Raw genomic sequence first — 20,450 nt, 5'->3', positions numbered from 1 at the left:
GGCCGTCAACTCATTTCAATTAAGGTGGCAGGCAGAAAACTTTGGTTAACCTACCAATGAAAAATGTAAAAAATAAAATAAAAATATATACTTTCTTTCAAGTAAATTTAATTTTTTCTCCTCATCCTAAATAAATTTATTTTCTTAAAGGTTTTCTTTGCAATTGCCAAGTCAATTTGGCTATGTCATTCCTTAGCTGGCTGTCAACTCCTTGCAATTAAGGTGCCAGGCAGAACTTTGGTTAATCTACCAATGAAAAATGTAAAAAATAAAAAAAAATATATACTTTCTTTCAAGTAAATTTAATTTTTTCTCCTCATCCTAAATAAATTTATTTTCTTAAATGTTTTCTTTACAATTGCCAAGTCAATTTGGCTATGCCACTTCGTGGCTGTCATCTCAGTCCAATTAAGCGCTTTGGTTAATTAAACACTAGTAATTAACAAGTAGTTTGAGCTGTGGGCAGTGTGCTGTCTTTAATCCTATTAATTAATTAATTTACTGCGTCAAACAATATAAATGTGCTTTGCTGTCCACGCGGTTTTGCTTGCTATTGTCTCAATTGACGAGGCACAATTTGTTTGACACTAAAGCGTGTTGGCGTTGGCTAAATTTAAAAGTTAAAAGTAATGATATTTAAATTTATTGGAGTTACAATTTCAGTTTAGATGACGTTAATGTAACATTAAATTATAAGTAAAATTAAATAAGTCATTTAATTTCATCTTTCATATAGTCTATTATCTAGCGCTAAGGAAGGCAAATTGCATTATTCAAAAAGTAAATGTCATTCGAAATTATTTTTGAGTAAATTGCACAGAGTCTCCAATCTTTTCTTATCGCACTTTTATCCTCAACTTTTTAGTAATTAGCAATGACCGTCCAATCTTTTCTTGTCGCACTTTTATTTTCAACATTTTAGTAATTAGTAATGATTGTCCCTAATGACAATTTCCCTCTAGATTCTCTGTTAGTAATCCAACGGGTGTGTTTGAGCCTATTTAATTTTGAAAATGTATTATGAAATAGTAGATTGATAGAAAATATATGATTAAAAAAGAAAAAAAAGTTTTTTGCTTGTATGTAATATTATTTTAATGAAAAATATGTGGTTGAAAATAAGCATTGTAAAAAAAAATAATGTGATAAAATATAAAATAATGGATGACAAATAGGGACAATATAAAATGCATGAGCCCATTTTTACCAAGTGTAATAATCTCAGGCCACATTATCTTTCTATACACCAATATACAGTAAAATCTCTCTATAGTCACATTGTTGGGACCAAACTGATTTTTACTATGATGTTATAAATTAATAAAGGTATAGTTACAAAAAAATAAATCTATTTTGACTTAATTATCCTTTTTGCAAGATGTAAAGAGATAAAATACGCACTATATTACTGTAATTAATTAATAGAGTATATCAAATCGAAGCATATATACATTGAGAAAAGAGATATACATAGTTTCAAAAAACTAGTACATGTATCTATATAGTGTTGAAAATTTGTAAAATCGTTTTAAAAGTTTAAAATATATACTCTTTAATGTTTTTTACAACATAAATTCTATAAATATATTGTATATAACTCTTGCAAATCCTTAGCCAATTTAAATAATGCTTTTCCTTCTTCATCCAAAGTTAATACACGAATCCAACGGACCAAAAAGTATCTATGTTGTGTTATTCAAAATGGAAGAATAAAAATCAAACTAGAAGCAAAAATATATTAACTTTTGCTAAATAATTTACAAAGTTTTCTTTTTAAGGAATTTAATTAGATCAAAATACCAAAAATCGATAATAAACCATCCCCTTCGTGCTACATTATATAATGCTTACCAATACATACAAGTTGGATTTATTTAATTATTATTATTATTATTATTATTATTATTATTGGTCTATCTTCAATGAAATGATGCCACATTCACCCTATATTGACCCTGGCAAGTCTTTTCCTTCGCACCAAGTAAGGTCCAATGTTTAAAGAAGGCAAAGTACCCTCAATGGAGTATGTCTTTTATAAATGTTTTGTATATCATCAATGTTATAAACGATGAAGAAAATATCAAATAATTTCAATATCAATTTGTTGTGTAATAAACAAGAAAATAATACGACACTATAAAGTAACTGATCACAAAACAAGAACAAAATGATTTGCAAAGGAATAGAATTTTCACTAAAATATGGAGAAAGAATTGCAATGACTTTGTGTTTTGATTTGTATAACTTGTAATAAGGTTAAATAACCTACCTAAATCACAAAGAAGAGCCAAATATATATAGGGAACAATCCAAATCCTAAAAATAGAATTGTAGATATAATGAATACACATATCTTGTCCTCCAACCCAAATTTCAACACCCAATTGGACTTTTAAATAGAATTTCAAATAGAATTTGCTAAATAGATTTCAAATAAGATTCCAAAATAGCATTCGAAATAGAATTCCTATTAAGTCAACTTCAATGAAATTTTTTTATTATCTTTCAAATAGAATTCAGGTCACACTCAAATTCTAACAAACTCCATTTTGATACAAATTCCATTAAAATGAGTAAACTTCAAAGATCCTCCACCTTGAGACAAACTCCAATGCAAGAAATGAACTTCAACTCTTCAACAACAAATGCAAAAGAACTTTTGCATCAAAAAAATTCTAAATTAGAAATATTCTCCACCTCTACCACAAATCCAGTTAGGTCAAGCTCAAAACCTGAGTAACAAAATTTTAAGAACTCCCTTAGAGACCAAAGTTGCTAGAATCACAGCAACAAATCAAAAGTGATTAATGATTACCCAAACACGTTGAAACAAGCTTTCTAACAGAATCACCACAAACTACTTCAATAGAAGGATCATGGCTAGAATCCGCGCCTTTAACTACGAACGAAGCATAATCAACTAAACCAACATCTTTGTACCTATGTGGAGGCATATTTTCAAAAACAATCTGTTTATAGAAATTGAATTTAATGGCTTCGCTGATAATGATAGCAAAACTGATTTATCCATCACTCCTGAACTTGACTTAAATGTATTCATCAAACTAGACCAAAGTTGAGTAACAAACGAACGTCTAAATTTCATCAAAAAATACAAACGAACTTTTTCATCAAAACATTTCTAAATTAGAAATATTCTCCACCTCTACCACAAATCCAAATAGGTTCAAACTCTACACCTGAGTAACAAAATTTCAATAACACCCTTAGAGACCAATGTTGTTAGAATCACGAGTAACAAAATCAAAAGTGATTAATGTACCAAAAAAGGCTGAAACAAGGCTTCTAATAGAATCACCACAAACTACTTCAGTAGAAGATCATGGCTAGAATCCACACCTTTAACCACGAACGAAGCATAATCAACTAAAGCAGCATCTTTTTACTTATATGGAGGCATATTCCCAAAAACAAGTATGTTTCTAGAAATTGAATATAATGGCTCCACTGGTAATGATGGCAAAATGAATTTATCCATAACTTCCGAACTTGACATAAATGTATTCATCAAACTAGACACCAAACTAAACTCCATTGGCATCGAACCAAACTCACAATCCACCAAGTACTTAAACTATGCTAATCCATCAAAGATTCTGTAAAACCTGCCAAGGCATAAAATTGGGACTTTTCCCATCCCTATTATACAATATAAGCACCCCTATAAACCTCTAGGAGTCCACTTTCACCAATGAATTTGTACCCTTTTAAGTCATAAGTATTTAAGAAGATAATTTTATTCTTCAGATAAAAAAAAGCCGCACTGCTTCAAGTGTTTTGACACTTCCATCATTCAACTTAATTCTGACCCTTCTTATACCAGTTATTTGACAAGGTATATTATTATAGGTTATATCAACAACTTTGGAAAACTTTTTTATATGTTGTAAATGAATCTCGATTGCGACACATATGAAAAGTGCAAACTAAACCATATCAAGAATATAATCCTCTCTAGATTTGGAATCATCATTAGAAGCCACTAAAAGATCTCCATCATTCTGAAACATTTCTCCAATACTGGCTTCACTTGAAGTATCTAATTGCTTTCTATTCTGATTAGCTATGGGCAATTTTTCTTTATTCTGCAACTTATACCAATCCTTAATTAAGTGCCTTGAGTTTGCACAATAAATTTTGAAGTTAGACCTCAGTTTGCCCCTTGCACAATCAACATTAAGGACAAGTCAGTATCTATGAAATTGAACAATTTGTTTCATCTTCTTCTCAAAAAAATAGAGTATCATAGACTTCTTCAATATTAGGAGATCACGACCATATAAAATCATGTCTTTAAACAACAAATCTCCAGTTTTTTGTAGACAACAAAGCAAATACCTAATAATTTCGATATCAATTTGTTGTAATAATAGGAGAGAAAATAATTTCTTGAATGATCATCAATTAAGGTAATAAACTACCTATTTTCACCACTAGTCAACATACCATTCAATTTACATATATCCTATTAGGTTTTAATATAATTGGCAATTTTGTGAACAAAAATGACCAAATTGAAAATTTGTAAGAGTCGAGGAGTTAGAAGCAATTTTGTATAGTTGTGTTAGATAGGCTAGGGTTCAAGCTCGGAATAAGGAAAGAAGAATCGTTGCAATTTTGCTTGCCTCTAGCCAACACATTGCTCGAGCGACAAAAATAAAATGGACGTCGCTCGAGCAAAATACCATCGCTTGCTTTTCGTTGAGCTGTTACTCGAGCGAAAGTGTATACTAAAAAACTCTAATTTGTGATTTTCGAGAATTTTAATAGGACCATACTATCCAAAACGTCCTTTATATAAGTACTTGCGCAATTTCACAAAAAACTTTGGATTGATCATTGCAAGAAACACATACATTATTCCTATATCATTCAATCCATTGATCTTTGAGACTTGTAATTGAAAAACATCAAAACCCATAAATAAAACACCAAAAAAACCATACTTTCTAAGTATCTCTCAAATGTTGAAGATCAAGGAAGGTGAATGGAGTCCCTGTTGTTGGAGAACAAGGAGTTCTCAAGAATCCACAAGAGATAGACGAAATCAAAAAGTCGGGAGTTGGTGTAGGAGCACGCAATCCAGGAGAGCTTTGGGAATTAAAGTTAAGAGGTCAGAAAGTACTTGTGTTGCTCAAGTCTGACATTACTGTAAGTTGATTTGTTTATAGTGGATTCATACTGACTTGGATGTGGTGTTTCTAATTCCACGAGAGATTTTCTCTATCATCAAATATCTTATGTTATTTATTTTTCAGCAATTTATTATACTGCGACAATTCAACATAGGGTAGATTGCATGTGAATTCATCTGAACTAATTAATAACTGTGATTTGTTGCAATTATTAATTAATTTTTTATATTCCGCGTAAACACCTATTCACCCCCTCTAAGTGTTAGTTGGGTCGAACTGCATAACTTTCATATCCAAATGAACAAGTTCTAAAACTTGTGAAGTCGTATCCACACTACGATAAGGCTTCTTTATTATTTTAAAATCAACAATGTTTTACATTTATATGAATCATTTATATTGTAAGAGATCATATCACACATTAACATTCTTTTCACAGTACTAACACCTAATCTAACACGCCATAATGTGAAAGAATCAATCAAGTAAGCGAAATCAACTTCATTTTTATTAATAGTATCAACAATACATAATTTTGATATTTTCTTCGCAAGAATAGTATTTTCTAACAAATTTTTTTATTTCAGGATAATACAAGTTTTTCATTCAGAGATCAAATGTTAACTACTCATAAAAAGTCCAGGATTTTCATGAAAAGTCACCAAGAAATCAAAATTGGAAATCAATCTAATTGTTTAGTTATGAACCCACGCTATGCGCACGATCAAGCAAAATTTGCCCTTCTACCCAATTTTATCTTATTTTGATGTCATATCGGGTTTTTCTTTTTTCCAATTAATATTTATGTACAATTTTCCCTTCCATTGTAATTAGTGAACAAAATATAACGTGTTCTATCAAGGTTTTGGATAGGTGCTATCTTTATAAGTATTTAATTAATTAATCAAATTCGATTTGGTGTTTCTAGAGAAATTTAACCTTATGAGGTGAAATCTACAACTGGTTTTTCTATTTTTTTGGGGTAAAATAATAAAAAAAATAAATAGCTGTTGACACACAAAAGTTCAGCCCAAATTGCATAGCCCAAGGAATGAAGTCCAATTGGAGAATCCCCAAATCAGATAGCCCAAAGAACGGTTCAATCAGGCAACGCAGGATAAAGGCCCAAATATGGAAGCCCATGAACGTGGTAATACCATCGTCCAAGGTAACAAGTAGCCCAAGATTTGAGCGAATGGATTGTCATGCAGTCGCCCAGATCTGTGACCCTGTTCTCACCCAAACCTTCGAGTCGCCCAGGATCTTAGCAAACATAAGATGTTATGGTTACCCAAAGGTGCGATTAATGAAGCAGTTATTGAGTAGCCCTATCACGTTCCACGATTCAAAAAATTCAATTGAAGATGATTGAACGACAAAAAGTAATAGCAGCAGTTAGAGAAGACAATTCCATGACAAGTTGGCCACTATGAAGAAAGTTGACAGTTATAGAGTGATCAAGCAATTTTTAAGCGGTTGATCACAAAGAGATCGTCAAGGGAGTATAAAAGGAAGAAAAGATATGGAGCAAAAGACCCCGAATCAGACACTCTCAAACAGAGAATATGTAACTCTAAATTTCTTAGTTTAGATTTAAACACTTCTTTTCAGTAACTCGTGTGCTTGCGCCCCTTGGAGGCATTCTGCTTTATTTTTCCAATTGTAAAGTTATCGTCAATAAAAACACCTCTTTTTGGGACTTTGTCTCAAGAAATTTGTCCTTTATACAATCGTCTGATCCCTTTTTAATTATTAGCGACTAACCCGCGCGAAACAATAGCAGTGGCTAAATCGTCAACAGAGGTAGAACATCGAACAATGGTTGATATTGCAACTAAGGTTATATGGTTTCGAAGATTACTCGATGAACTTGGTGAGCATCAATCCAGTACAACTCCTATGTACTATGACAATCAAAGTGTTATATAAATTACAAAATCTATTTTTTCATGTGCGTATTATTCAAATAAATTTTGTGAGTGTGTGGAATCACTGACAATTTATACGTGATGAGTTGAATCATCGTCCCACGAAAAATAAATTCTAATTAAAGTTTTCTAATTTTCTAATAAATTCGGATTATTGTAACACAAAAGAGATTGATTTTAATTATTCTATGAATTATGTGAAAACTCGATTTGTATGTAATTATGGAATGAGTGCATTTTATTTATAAATCTACGTGTTGTTATCTATTTTCAATTCTCAACTTATATAATTTAGTGTTATTCACGCATTCATGACAATCGTTAATCCGTTGTTATCAAACTATCTCTTCCGATGTAATTTAAACCTCTTCTATGCACTATCATATTTCTTGTTTTCTTTTTCCGAGGTAAATTAAACCATTGTTATTCACGCTAGCAAAGATAATTTTCTTTTTCATTTTATTTATTTCTTGGTAGTGGTGGTGGTGAAACCTATTTTTAAAATTTTAATAGTCTTTAATTTTTTAATTATTTTATTTAGGACTCATTTTCACTTTTTGAAAAATTTTGAACTATGATTGTAATTAATTTTTTAAAATTGTTGATTTAAATAGAATGATAAATTCGTTATTTTATGAGACTTTAACGGAGAAAATAGATGAAATTGCTTTTCATTATTTGAAATTTTAATAATTGGAATGGTATTTTGAAGGATGAATAGTTAAAAAAAATTTTGGAGTTACATTAATATTATTTTATTATAGAAGACATGATCGATAAGAAAAAAAGAGAAAAATAAATTATAATTTTAATGGAGACCAAATAAGAATTAATCAGATAGGATAATGTGCCAAAACGAAGTATTAGAATAATTTTAGCCAAAGCATATAAATGATAAGACTGCTCTTTACACTCACAATAAGGGTGTGTTTGATTATATTTATTTTCCATGGAAAATTGATATTTTCCACCCAAATTCTTACTTGGAATGCTTGATTGCTATTTTTTCCATGGAAAATATTTTTCAACTTTTGAAAATATACCTAATTTTCCTTGTTTTTAAGGAAAACATTTTCCTTGGATAGATGTGATTTTTATTTTCCACAAAAGATGGAAAACATTTTCTTTTTTAGGTGATATTTTTCATATCAATCAAACACACTCTAAAATTTAATGGAATAACTCTTCCTGTCTCGGGTTGAGGATAGGGAAAAAGACAGTGGTGCCCCCTTATTGGAGAGGCGCCGGCCAATAGGGGACGCCATGTGGTGCCCCTGTCCTTGACCCTGTCCCGGGTTGGGGACAGGGAGCAGGGCTCAATTTAATGTATAATAAGAAGAATAAAATTGGCGAATGAGGGTGGCGTTCACACCCCCCCAAATCTGAAAAATGTCCGTAGAGAAAGTTTCTGTGTTTATTTCTCTTTCATCGGAACCCATTCGAAAGGAAACAACAGTAGTAAGACAAAAAAGCCACCAAAATGAGGCCGACACCTTAGTGGAAAAATACCACCAACTTTCCTTTCATTATTTCATTCCCAAACAAAGAAGACCCAGCCCCAGAAAAAAGGCGAAAGCTCCCTCCTTTCTGATACCTTTCTCCTTCCTCCAATAAAATCCGAAGACCCTTTTTTCTCGTCTTTCATTAACACGTCTTCTGATTGTAAACAGACAACACTAGTTCATAAATTTTCAACTCTTTTTCACTTCAATCGAAATGGGCTTTTAATCTTTAGAAATTTGTCATAATTTTTTTTCGGGCTTCTATCTTTTGGGGAAAATGCAATCAGAGAGTTCGGAGGAGGTACGATCGGTAGCTGGAGCTACAGATATGAGAGGGAAACATAGGATTTCTGCTGAATTGAAGAGACTTGAGCAAGAAACTCGATTCTTGGAGGTTCGTGTTTGATTTCTGTTATATTTTTCTTTGGCTTTAGACTTTGTTTTCAGGATTTGATTTTTTTGTTGTTGGATTATACGCGCTTCTTGATTTTGACTGCTCTTGGTGAAATCTCGAGGTGGGTCTTTTGGTGTTCTGGCTCATCTTTTTATTTAGGTGTTAATGCTGTAAACATTTAATTCTTTTTGCTCGTGGTGTAAGGCACAAACAATCAAAAGAATGCTTTTCTTGAGATTTTGAGTTAGTGGTAGAGTTTGATTTGAAATTGTTCATGCAAAGCAGTGGAGACCTCGTTCGGCCTTCTCTGCGGGGGCTGTCTGGTAATGGGGAATGTGCTGGTATGGAAGACTGACTGATAGCCACGTCAAATTGTGTTTTGAGAATAGTTATGTACTCTTGATTGTATGTTTTGGTAAAAAAATTAGTTATTTGGAACGACTTGTTGTCAAACTTCTTTGGGACTCGTGTATCAGAACAGTACCGTTAGGTATTCTGTAGTTTTTGATTGGCGTGTATACTTTGCGGTGCGGGTCATGCTTCAGGTATGCTTTGTGGATCATGCTAATTGTTGTCGCACTTCTTTGGGACTCGTGTATCAGAATAGTACCATTAGGTATTCTCTAGTTTTTGATTGTCGTGTATGCTTTGCGGTGCAGATCATGCTTCCGGGCATCCTTTTCCCATTTGGCAAGGAAAGCTATGAAAATTTAGCTGGACATCTTGGACTTGACAGCTAGACTTGCACTTGCTTGTGTATTTAACCCACTTTGTCATTAGTATCATGAGTGTAGCCTCCTAAACTCAATCCCTTCTCCCATGAGCTCGAGCATCTCTAATGGCTTGAGCTCATTGGGACATGGGCTTGACACTTACTTTTGGATGAGCTTGGCAATTTTAATGGCTTAATTCACTTGTCAATTCGCTTATATTGCCTAGTGGCTCGGCTCGGTCCCGAAATGCCAGGTCGTTTTTGAATACAACGCATGTTACTTTTCTTCATCTGTATAATGTTAATTTACATGAGGGTTCAGCAAGTTGAAGTCTCTTGCAATTAACCAATGTTGATCTAAGGGATTGGTTTATCTGTATAGGTTAAGACTTGGACATTCTTTACTCTTGCTGATATTAGGAGGTTCAGATGGCAAGAAAGGGATATCATCTTTGCTAACCACCCCACCCCACCCTCACCAACACCACCACAACGACGAAGCCACCCTATACCTGCAGCCACCACCCAGTGATTAGTCAGCCCATGGCTACCTCAACTTGTTAGTTCGCCTCAATTGCAAGCCTTAACCATATAACATGCCATATTATCTAACATTGCCAGTGCCATACCTCAACCTTGGCATTAGGGCCCATGGACGTAATGGTGGATGGATATATCTAGAACATTTTCTAGATTTCTTATGGCTGATGTGCATTTCAAATGGCTGCAACAGAAGATGCTCATTTTTCTTTCAACTAAAATGAACATAAACTTGAAGGGGAGACACCACTCTGTACTTGTAGCCTCCAAAGAAGAGTCATGAAATGATAATGCCAGACCATAACAAATCTACAAAATAACAATTCCCAGCAATATGCAAACTGTCATGAATGTCTTGGATGCCATCTCCGCAAATGTCGCTGACTATTTCAGGTTGAGGATACGTTGGTAGGGGACGCTTCAGTACGTTCCTTAGTAAAAACTCTGGAAATTGGCTGCCTGAATTGTAGTACTGAATTGGTGGATTGAAAAGTTTTGTTACTTATTTAGAACACACTTCACAGTATATTTTGTTTGTGAATTAATGAGCTGAGTATCTTAAGAACTTCATTTCTTTTGGCACAGATTTCAACTGCTAGATGGATGGTTGTGGATTTCAAAACAGTAGGGGGTTCTTATGGTGGTGGTGGGATTGTAAGGGGTATTGGAGGCAGCTATTGTTGAATTCCATTTTTTCCCCTTCTTTTTCACTCAAATTATGTAATTACTCATTTATTCGTAAAAAATGTGAACATGTGAGACTCACATGCCATTTCAATGTCAGTTTAAACATCTGTCTATAGGGACTGAGTCCATAGCCTGAACTTTTCAAGTCTGATCCTCTTGAATACAGTTCATTGCCCCTAATCTAATAAGGTAAGTCGGAATAAGCACTTTCAGAACCTAGCAAAAAGAGTTGTAAGGAGGATGTAAGTGCCAAAATTTAAAGGTTCAGGACCCATTTGCACAAAACACATTGGTTAGGGATCTCTACTGCAATTTCCCTATATTTTATTGCTACCAATGGATCAGAGCAAAATAATTACCCTTTTCTTTCTGAATCAGACAACTCTGGTAAACAGAATGTGGTAGACAACTCTAGTAATCAGAATGTCAGTGTACCACCTTCTTCCTTGTACATTGCGAGATATATTTTTCTGCTTCAAGTAGAATTAGAAAGTCAGTGATAGTTCCCTTCCTTTCTGTATACTTTTAGCCTTTAGATTTTATATCACATGCTAGAACGTTCACTGTTGAATGGCTCTTACATAAATATGAACTGCAATTTTATCTGTTTGCTGGTGACTTTAAAAGGCAGCATTGGCTGTATACTTACCTCTCTTATCTTCAAATATAAATTTGTAACATACTGTCCTATAAATATCTCTGTTTTCTTTATATTCTGGCATACCCTACCTGACTCACAAGTTTCCTACAATAATAGGGTAGCCATCTCTATAACATGGCCTGACTTTTTTTTTTTTGGCCCCCCTAGTAATACTTTTTATTGCTAGGATATCATACATTTGAAAATAATCAAATTTCATTCATGATAGATTTTCTTCATAGGCTTTCAGATGTCTACAATCATTACCACCACAATGGAAGAACTGGTTTGCATTTCCAGTTCTATGTATGTATGGAACAGACTCATGGGCTTGCAGTTATTGGTCATGTGCAAAAGTAGATGATTATCTATGGCAGTTTATTGATGATATGTTGTGTCTACCATTACGTAAAACATATGCTTTTATTACTAGAATTTTCTGTATGTCAATTTCTTATTCAATTCTTGGACCTATGCTGTAGCCTTTTTGATATGATATATAACTGTGCAGATATATCTTGGATTTTATGCTCATAGAATGTATGTAAGACATGTATAAAATAAATTGAAGAAGAGCCGTGATGGATGAAATAATGGGTTGCACTATTGTCTTCAGTTTGTGGGGCTCGATCTGTAAGCATCATATTTAGATTGGAATGGTATGGTAATTTTGTTGAGACATTTTATGATTATTATTGACTTCAGCACTCAAAACTACTTAGTTTTTCTGCATCTGCTGGCATGTGGGTAAATTCAGAAAAAAAGCATATGATTCCATCTTTTAATGTGGTGCTTACACATACGTTTTGCAAGATTTCCCCTGTAAACATAATAAGCATAAACCCATAAACAATAGTTATGTGAAAGTCATATGAGAAATGTGAAGTTTATTGCATAAATGTGGAATGTCGACCAGGTTTTGCACAGCTTTCTTTTTAGCTTATATCAGTTAGCCTTTGAGTAAATCCAATAATATGGTTGGTTATTTTCACAATTCATATGCTGATGCTTTACTAGAAAGTTTCTTCTAGTTTAAGATCATGCATACTGTCTCCATATGGTTATGTAATAGATAGAATTGAGATGATTAAATGTTAAGGCTCGTTTGGCGCATGACACTATTTTTTGGAGCTTCTTTTTTGTTGCTTATAAATATATTTAATCTTGCTAGTTAGCAGAATGCACACTGTAAATAATTAAGAATTTATAATTATTACAGGAAGAGCTGGAACAGCTTGATAAAATGGAGAAAGCCTCAGCTGCTTGTAAGGAGTAAGTAAGAGAAGATACTTAGGTGGCCTACTATCTGCTGTTTACATTTCATTAAACGGATTTAGTGTTCTTTACAGAATGCTGATGAACGTTGAAGCCAAGCCAGATCCACTACTCCCACTGTAAGACTTCTTGGCTTACATTTTATATGCTTCGCAAGTCCTTTGAGAAATCAACTGTGTCCTAAAAGGGCATCTTGGGCATGCAGTACAGAACAAAAGTTTCGGCTTTATTTTCTTTATATTCATTACTGATCGAATCCACTTTACATGCTAAACAAATTTGTTTTTTTTTTTTTTTAATGTCCCAGAACGAACGGCCCTACAAATCCCACCTGGGATAGATGGTTTGAAGGACCACAAGATTCATCCGGTTGCAGGTGCTGGATATTGTGATGGTTAGGGGCCTAATTTTAATATTTCCAGGTTTTAACTTTGAAGAAACTTGGTCCTTTGCAACTTGCAACAATTATAGACAGAATGAACTTCAAGGAAAATGAAGTGCTCCATTGTGCAGGAAATGATAATTTTCCTTGTTTTTACTAAATCAATATCCAGTAAGCTCAGATTTTGGTGGTGATGTATTGTTAACTGATGTTCAATCACGTGTGGCGTTGTGCAGACAACAATAACCTTTTTTTTTTTTTTTTTTAAACACCAATTTAATTTCATTTGGAAAATATTTCTCTGACATGATCATTGATATAGGCATACAAAGGGACTTGTACTCTCTCTTTTTTTTTTTAATGAACAAGAAGTTCCATTAATCAATATCACCACAAGCAAACGTGCGACCTCCAATTTCAGACGACACAGTAACAATATCCTCTAAAACGACACATGCAGGGGCTATTAAAGCATAATAAACGACCTTGACATCTTGTTGTCTAGCACCATGCACAGCCATTGCCACCACATACCTGTACTTCTGGGCAAGGAGCAGTCCACCCTCAAAGCCCCATTGTTATTTGTGAGAGATACAATTGTTAATTCAACTAATATATAATATATCATGAATAAACCAAGTATTTAAAAATTAAAAAAATAAAAAATTTGGAGCAATGATTCAGTTTGACTTCAAACAATTTTTAGCCATCGAACCTTAATCGAACAATTCTTGACGGTTTGAAAATAAAACATGAAACCAAACCAACAATTTTTAAATATCAATTTAAATTCGACTTGACAGATTGACAAATTTATTTATTTATTTATTATTTTTTTTGGGTTCATCATGATCTCCAATGCTCTTGAATCATAGCCCCGAACCAACCAATTATATACGGTTTCATCAGTATTAAACTTCAGTTTGCCCATCAATGGTGGCATTTACTTGATCGTCTCACATCCTCGAATCTTTGGTATCTTATTGACATCTCCCTACCAACCATAAACACAGTTGTGCAAAGTTGAATAGTAAAATCGAATAGAAGAAGAATAATAAGATTAACACACAATATAAGTATTTCGATTAGGATTGAACAAAACTCTTGAACCTAATTGAATAGAACCGGGCTCAACCCGAATTGAACCAAACTGAACGATCTTCTTAAATTAAATGTCAACTTATGATTGACTTCTATAACAAACAAATTGCGTTATATCTAACAATTAAATTCGAGTCTTCATAGTCATTGTTGCAAAATTGATCAATTGAAGACAAAAAAAATCACTACCAAATGGACGATCAACAAAATTGAGATGGAAGCCAAGCATTTATGTCAAAACACTTGAAGACAAAGAACTTCAACAATAAAAAATTGAAGATCTTAGACTTAAATGCTTTAGACTCATATGTAGTGGTAAAATGTTTTAATCTTAAGCAATGAATAAATAAAAAGCTCAAGTGAATGAATTTTTATGCACAAGAAAATTACTTCATAAAAATGCTAACAAAAAAATTATTTTTCAAAAAGTAAGAATTTCAACTTGATATTTAAATCTTTTGCAATACCACTTACCTTGAAAAATAAAGTGAACAACATCTTTCAAAAGCTTACATTTTCAAAACAATCAAGAAAGAAAAATCCAACAAAATCTATCCAATCGGGTGTCCAATTGAGTATAGCGGACGTCTAGTTCGTCCAACATTCATTTTTTGAACCGGATCTGAATTTTGATGCAAAACAGTTAGTTTGCCCAGTTTAGAAAGTGGACGTCTAGATTAGTTGTCTGGTTAGTCGGAAAGTTTGACGTTTTGACTGCTATAAATACCACTTCACTTTGTATTCATTACATACTTTTGAGGGCACTTTAAGTGAGATACTCTTGAGCTAAATTAGATCATTATATCTTATTTATCATTATTAATTCTCTTAATTTTTTTTTGATTGAATCAACCTTTGAAAATTAGTCTGCCCATTAAAATTTTTCCCACCTAACACTCGAATTTCATTCATTGTTAATTATTAAAGTGTTAACAAATTTCTCTTTTTGCACTTAATTTTAATTATATCATTTATAAAGATAGAAGTCACAAATTGTAAAATTATTTCTCTTTTAATTTTTGGGTAATATTAAGATCCCGAAAAGTTTAATATTGTATAAGGATTGATACTCGTTGTTTGTAAGTCACCGGAAGCATTATAAAGGTTTGGATTGCACTATATGTTAATCAAATTTAGTGAAAAAGATCTTGCTCGTGATGGAGAGTTTGATAATGGAGGACGTAGATTATTAGTTGGGATCGAATCTCCACAATTACATTGTTTGCACACTCTCTTTCCTCTTACTTATTACTTTTGCCACGCATTTTATATAATGTGATTTAACCGCAAGTGTACAGTGTCAAGTTTTGTAGTAAAGTAAAGAATTGAAAAGTATCGAACCCACAAGGATTGATATTCGAGTTCCACTGAGTACTATAATTATTTTGATACTTTATTTAGACAACTCAGACTTAAAATGATGTTTTTATACTAACCAAATGTAAATGAAATAAAGAATACAAGTAAAATGAAGCAATTTCTAAAGATCAATCAAGTTATGGTTGTCTAGGGAATGATTTCACCGTATTATTGGCACGTCTCTCAACCTCTATAGCTATTTCCATAAACTTTTTCCTCAATTTATAGGCAAGAACCCTAATTTAATTCTATTCCCTCTCTCGAGCGCCAATAGAACCTATCTCTATACTTTAATCCCAATATCTCTACTCCGAATTAAACATATAAATATTTTTAAGCTCTTGGTTCCCGTTTCACCCTCAAAGATTTGCACTTTCTCTTGATACCTACGAATCTAGGTTATGTCGTTCTACATCCCGCCTAAATTTCCCTCTTTCGAGCATCAAATTTAAAGTGTCAGTTCATTCAATTGGTGATCAGGCAATTGAAAGCATTAAACATGAAACAACATATATAAATTCTAGAAAAGCTAAAAGAAATAACTACAATTGAATCAATTCATGTCTCAAATAGGTTACATCAACCCTAGATCTAAGAAATTAGTTCATACTTGAATCAATTGACATGCCAGAATACAAAATAAAGACATGGGAAAGGGTAATGCGATAAGAAAAACTAGTTTAAGTCGCGTGTTCTTCCCCAAAATGGTCGTCAATCTTGATGCAATTGAATTTCTCCTCTTTGTCTCTTGATAATTCTTCACTTTGCACTCTCCAGCCATCCAACAGATTTTTTAGAAAAATGAACCCCCAATTCTGTCTTCATCTTGGTATTTATATTATCTAGGAGTCTTGGATGGTTAGGGAACGATTTGGGCCGAGTTTTAATATAAAAAATGGGATTCTCCTGTGTTCGGGCCGGGCGCTGTGGTGCCAGGAATTCTACTTCTTCTTTCGTGTGCTGGATAGTGTCAGGAGTTGGAGTCGTAGCTTCCAGATCGCTGCCGAACCTTCAATTTCTTGGGCACTGAGTCGCCAAATTTCGACGCCGTGGCTCCTACTAAACCACTCTTTCTCTTAAATTGCTCATTCTTCAAGCCTATTTTCCATTTCAATCTTCTTCCATTCTCTCTTGTTCATGCTCCATTTCTATGATCAATTGTAGATCCATTACAAGCTCCAAATTGTGGCGTTTTCCCAAAAGTTGTCTAAACTACAAAACAACACGAGCACACATATAAAAACGTTCAAGAGTGCTCAAGAACAAACCAAAAACTTGATTTAGAAGTGTTAGTTTAATGATTGAATTACACTCATCAAACACCCCCAAACTTAGTTCTTTGTTTGTCATTGAGCAAACACACATAATAATTGACAATTATCAAACACAAACACATATGATGCCAAGGAATTCAGATACATAATTTAGTTGGATAACTCAACATTGGAATATGAGATTAAGTTTACGAACTATTTCAAAGCTATATTGCAAAAGCCAACTCCTTACCTACCCATTAAAGATCATGTGCGTGTGTGTGTGAAGAATCAAATATTCGCCAAACATTTGCATGTTGATTCAATTTCCTCCCTTGCAAGTTAATTATCTCCTTTCTCTGCTCGTGGGATTCACACACCCTAAACTTATTTTCTTTTCCAGGGTATTCTTAGACAGATCAGAGACTTCATCTACTTCGATAGAGACACGATTTCACACATCTACAGAGAAGGCAACCAGGTTGCTGATTCTCTTGCTACAGAAGGCTGGAATCATCGGCGCTATCTAGAGTATGGACCACTAGAACTGCCATGACATATTAGGGCGATAGTGTGGATCGACAGACATGGATTGCCCAGTTTCAGAGGTTCGTAGTTTAGGCTATTCTTTATTGTATAGGGAAGTAGTACTTCCTCATTTATTGCTTTCATTTATTATATTCATTTGTTGCATCACTGCTTTTTGGAGGTCAGGTTCATGCCCCCCTCCTTCCGTGTATTCTTGATTTTTATGAAATAAATATGGTTGGGGAACCCTTAACCCCCATCGACCTTCCTAGGTGGACCCTAAAAAGTTACTAAGGATGTGTGGATGTCTTTACCAAAAAAAAAAAAAAAAAAAAAAAAAAACAAAAAAAAAAACTTATTTTCTTTTCTCTTCCGAAGGTGTATTCTAAAGTTGATTCTCAATACTATTCTCTTGCACCTCTCAAATTCAATTGGAATTTACTAATTGCAGTTCAACATATCGGTAAGTGCAGATTCTACTAATTTTGATTGCTTCAACCTCCAAGAATCAATCAAGTTACTAACTCCTTGTTAAAGACACACTTCTCTAAAACAGGTGTTCGAGACTTATCAAGCTTAAACCACCATTTTTTTTATTTAATGTATATGTATTTATTCTTTAACCACCATTTGTGCGGTCGTCTCTCCCTTAAGCTTCCTAAATGACCCCTGTAGCGAGTTTTAGGCTGATGACTCCCAAATCAGATGACTTTAGGGCATCAGGTTTTAAAGCTTTACAAACTTAATCACTTGAGTCATTAAGGCTACGAAGAGACGCTTTACAATGAGCTTATTAAACTTATCCTCATTGGAATCTTTTTTTTCCTACGATTAGTGCAATACCCCTTATTAAACACCTATTTTCGAAAATTGGCCCTCAACTTAGAGTGTTCACTCAATTTTTATCCCATTGGTCCCAGACAATCCACACAGAATTTGGCACACACGAAATCCACACCCACGTCCATGCTTCCCTACAAGAGTTCACCCATCCAAATTATCCTAAGGTAGGTTAAGGGATGTGAATTCTTTTATACTAGTGGTTATTTGGATTCAGCTTCTAGGGTCATTACTTCAAGTTAAAGCCTATTATGAATCAACTCACTTTTGTTCGATGTTATACTCAATTCACGTGCATATATATCACAATAATCTGTAAGGGTAAGCAAGACCTTAACTCAGGCAATTGACTCATCGATAATTCACAATCGACTCACATTACAAATATATTCATCATTGCTAACAATATCATCCAACTCACACAAGCATGCAAAATAAAAAATGTAAAGTTTTTATTTTTTATTTTTTATAAAACCCAAAACATAATTGAAAAATGCATGCAACACAACAAAAACAACAAACAAATGCTCGACACAACTAAGTTAAAGTATGACTCCCCCAAACTTAAACGACACATTGCTCTCAATGTGAAAATGAAAGAAGGGGAAGATAAATACCACAGCGAAGGCATCAACTGTCTTCATCACCATCAGGTGGAGCTGGAGGATGTGAGTGAGGTAGAAACTATGGAGGTGGAGGGAAATGGTGCTTGGGGTGTGCAGATGCCATGACCACTATGCATGCGTTCTAATATTGAAACTGGTCATAGATGGCGGATTGTAGATGATTCATTTGTACTTGCATGCCATCTTGCCATAGGGTCATGTGCAAATCCATGGCTTCAAGAAGCCGAAGGATGTCTTCCATAGTATTAGTAGGCTGTGGAGGTTGAGGTGGCAGGGCTAGATGAGAAGACTGGGAAGAGCCAGCTAAGTTCTGATGTCCCTAAGCTGATCACAAAGCTCTCGCATAAGTGGTGGTTTTGGGTGTAAGACTTCATCATTTTCTTGCATGGGCACACCCGTGTGTACACAAAGGTCATGGATTAGGGAAGGGTGTCCCAAACTGCCTGTAGCTAGCCTTGCTTGGATGCTAAGAATGCTGTTCTGAATGGCCTTGCCGACATCAATAGAATATCCCTTTTGAATAACAAAATTTAGTAAAGCCCATTCCTTTGTGACCTCGCTGATGTTGCTACTGGGGAGCAAATTTGCTGATATGAAGTGGTGCGAGGCTTTGCAATTGGGTCTCAAACTAGAGGCGGAGAAATGAGTCACATCACTAGCCGATCTTTTCCATTCAGTACCTGACCAAATGAGAGTGCAAAGTAACACATCGGGATCAACCCCCTCATTACGCAATCGGGAGTAGCCATCTGCGGTTATATCCCAAGTATGGTAGAACTTGTTAATTGAAGTACTATCAAACTTTATCCAAAAATCTCGGACAAAGACTTTGAAATTCTCATGTTCCTTAGCATTAGCATATGGCAGCAGCTGTAGGTTTCCGAGTGAGTTTTTCCCATCCTAAACTCTGTATTTTCTCGGGCAGTAAGTCGTCAAAGCCTTTTTTGGAAATGCAATTCCAGTGAACTACAAATTTTCTATATCGTTCCTCTGCTACAAAATTGATAAAATGTCGCCGATCAAAAGCAATGGAAGATGAAGACTCCGTAACTTTGGATTTCTTTTTGGGTGGCATGTATCCCTGTACCTTGATAGAAATTCTGAAATTCACAAAGATAGTAGGGCACGCAACCACTAATGGACCAATGCAATCCCAAAATACTCCCTCTGTAAATTATGTGAGCAACCAATATCCAAACCAAAGCACAATTCCAATATAACTTACAAGAGGTCACTTAGGCAAATTTACAAACACCTTGCATACACAAAACTGAACTGAACTCAATGCAATTGTTAGTGGTAGCAACTTATACCCAAGCAACCAAGATTCCACCTTCTTAACGTCATCCAATCAATTAGCCAAAAGTAACCCCATAGAAACAAGAGCTTGCTTGTGAAGAAGAAAAATAAACTTTGCAAATAACCTTTACCTTATGTGAGAAGACTCCATAGCCAAACAAACCATGTGAAGTAGGAATGATATATGGAACCAATGGAAATATAGAATGCGAAAAATCGCTAAGGTTC

At 34.1% G+C, this 20,450-nt stretch overlaps 1 protein-coding gene and 1 long non-coding RNA gene across 2 annotated transcripts; both read left to right on the top strand.

Annotated features, from left to right (window-relative positions):
* The first annotated feature begins 8,462 nt into the window (after positions 1–8,462).
* Positions 8,463–13,477, top strand: LOC111369597 (guanine nucleotide-binding protein subunit gamma 2-like). The gene is made up of 4 exons (XM_022991180.1): positions 8,463–8,980; positions 12,779–12,831; positions 12,909–12,953; positions 13,142–13,477. Exons 1-4 carry the CDS (start codon positions 8,864–8,866, stop codon positions 13,224–13,226), a joined length of 300 nt encoding a protein of 99 aa, XP_022846948.1. The 5' UTR covers positions 8,463–8,863; the 3' UTR covers positions 13,227–13,477.
* On the top strand, positions 8,977–9,418 carry LOC111369598. Its single transcript, XR_002698201.1, has 2 exons — positions 8,977–9,101; positions 9,266–9,418. It is a non-coding gene; the product is annotated as an uncharacterized LOC111369598 (long non-coding RNA).
* Positions 13,478–20,450: the final 6,973 nt, after the last annotated feature.

The sequence above is a fragment of the Olea europaea genome, chromosome 20 (genome assembly GCF_002742605.1).
Source record: "Olea europaea var. sylvestris chromosome 20, O_europaea_v1, whole genome shotgun sequence".
Lineage (NCBI taxonomy): Eukaryota > Viridiplantae > Streptophyta > Magnoliopsida > Lamiales > Oleaceae > Olea > Olea europaea.
This window is presented reverse-complemented; position numbering and strand designations above follow the sequence as displayed.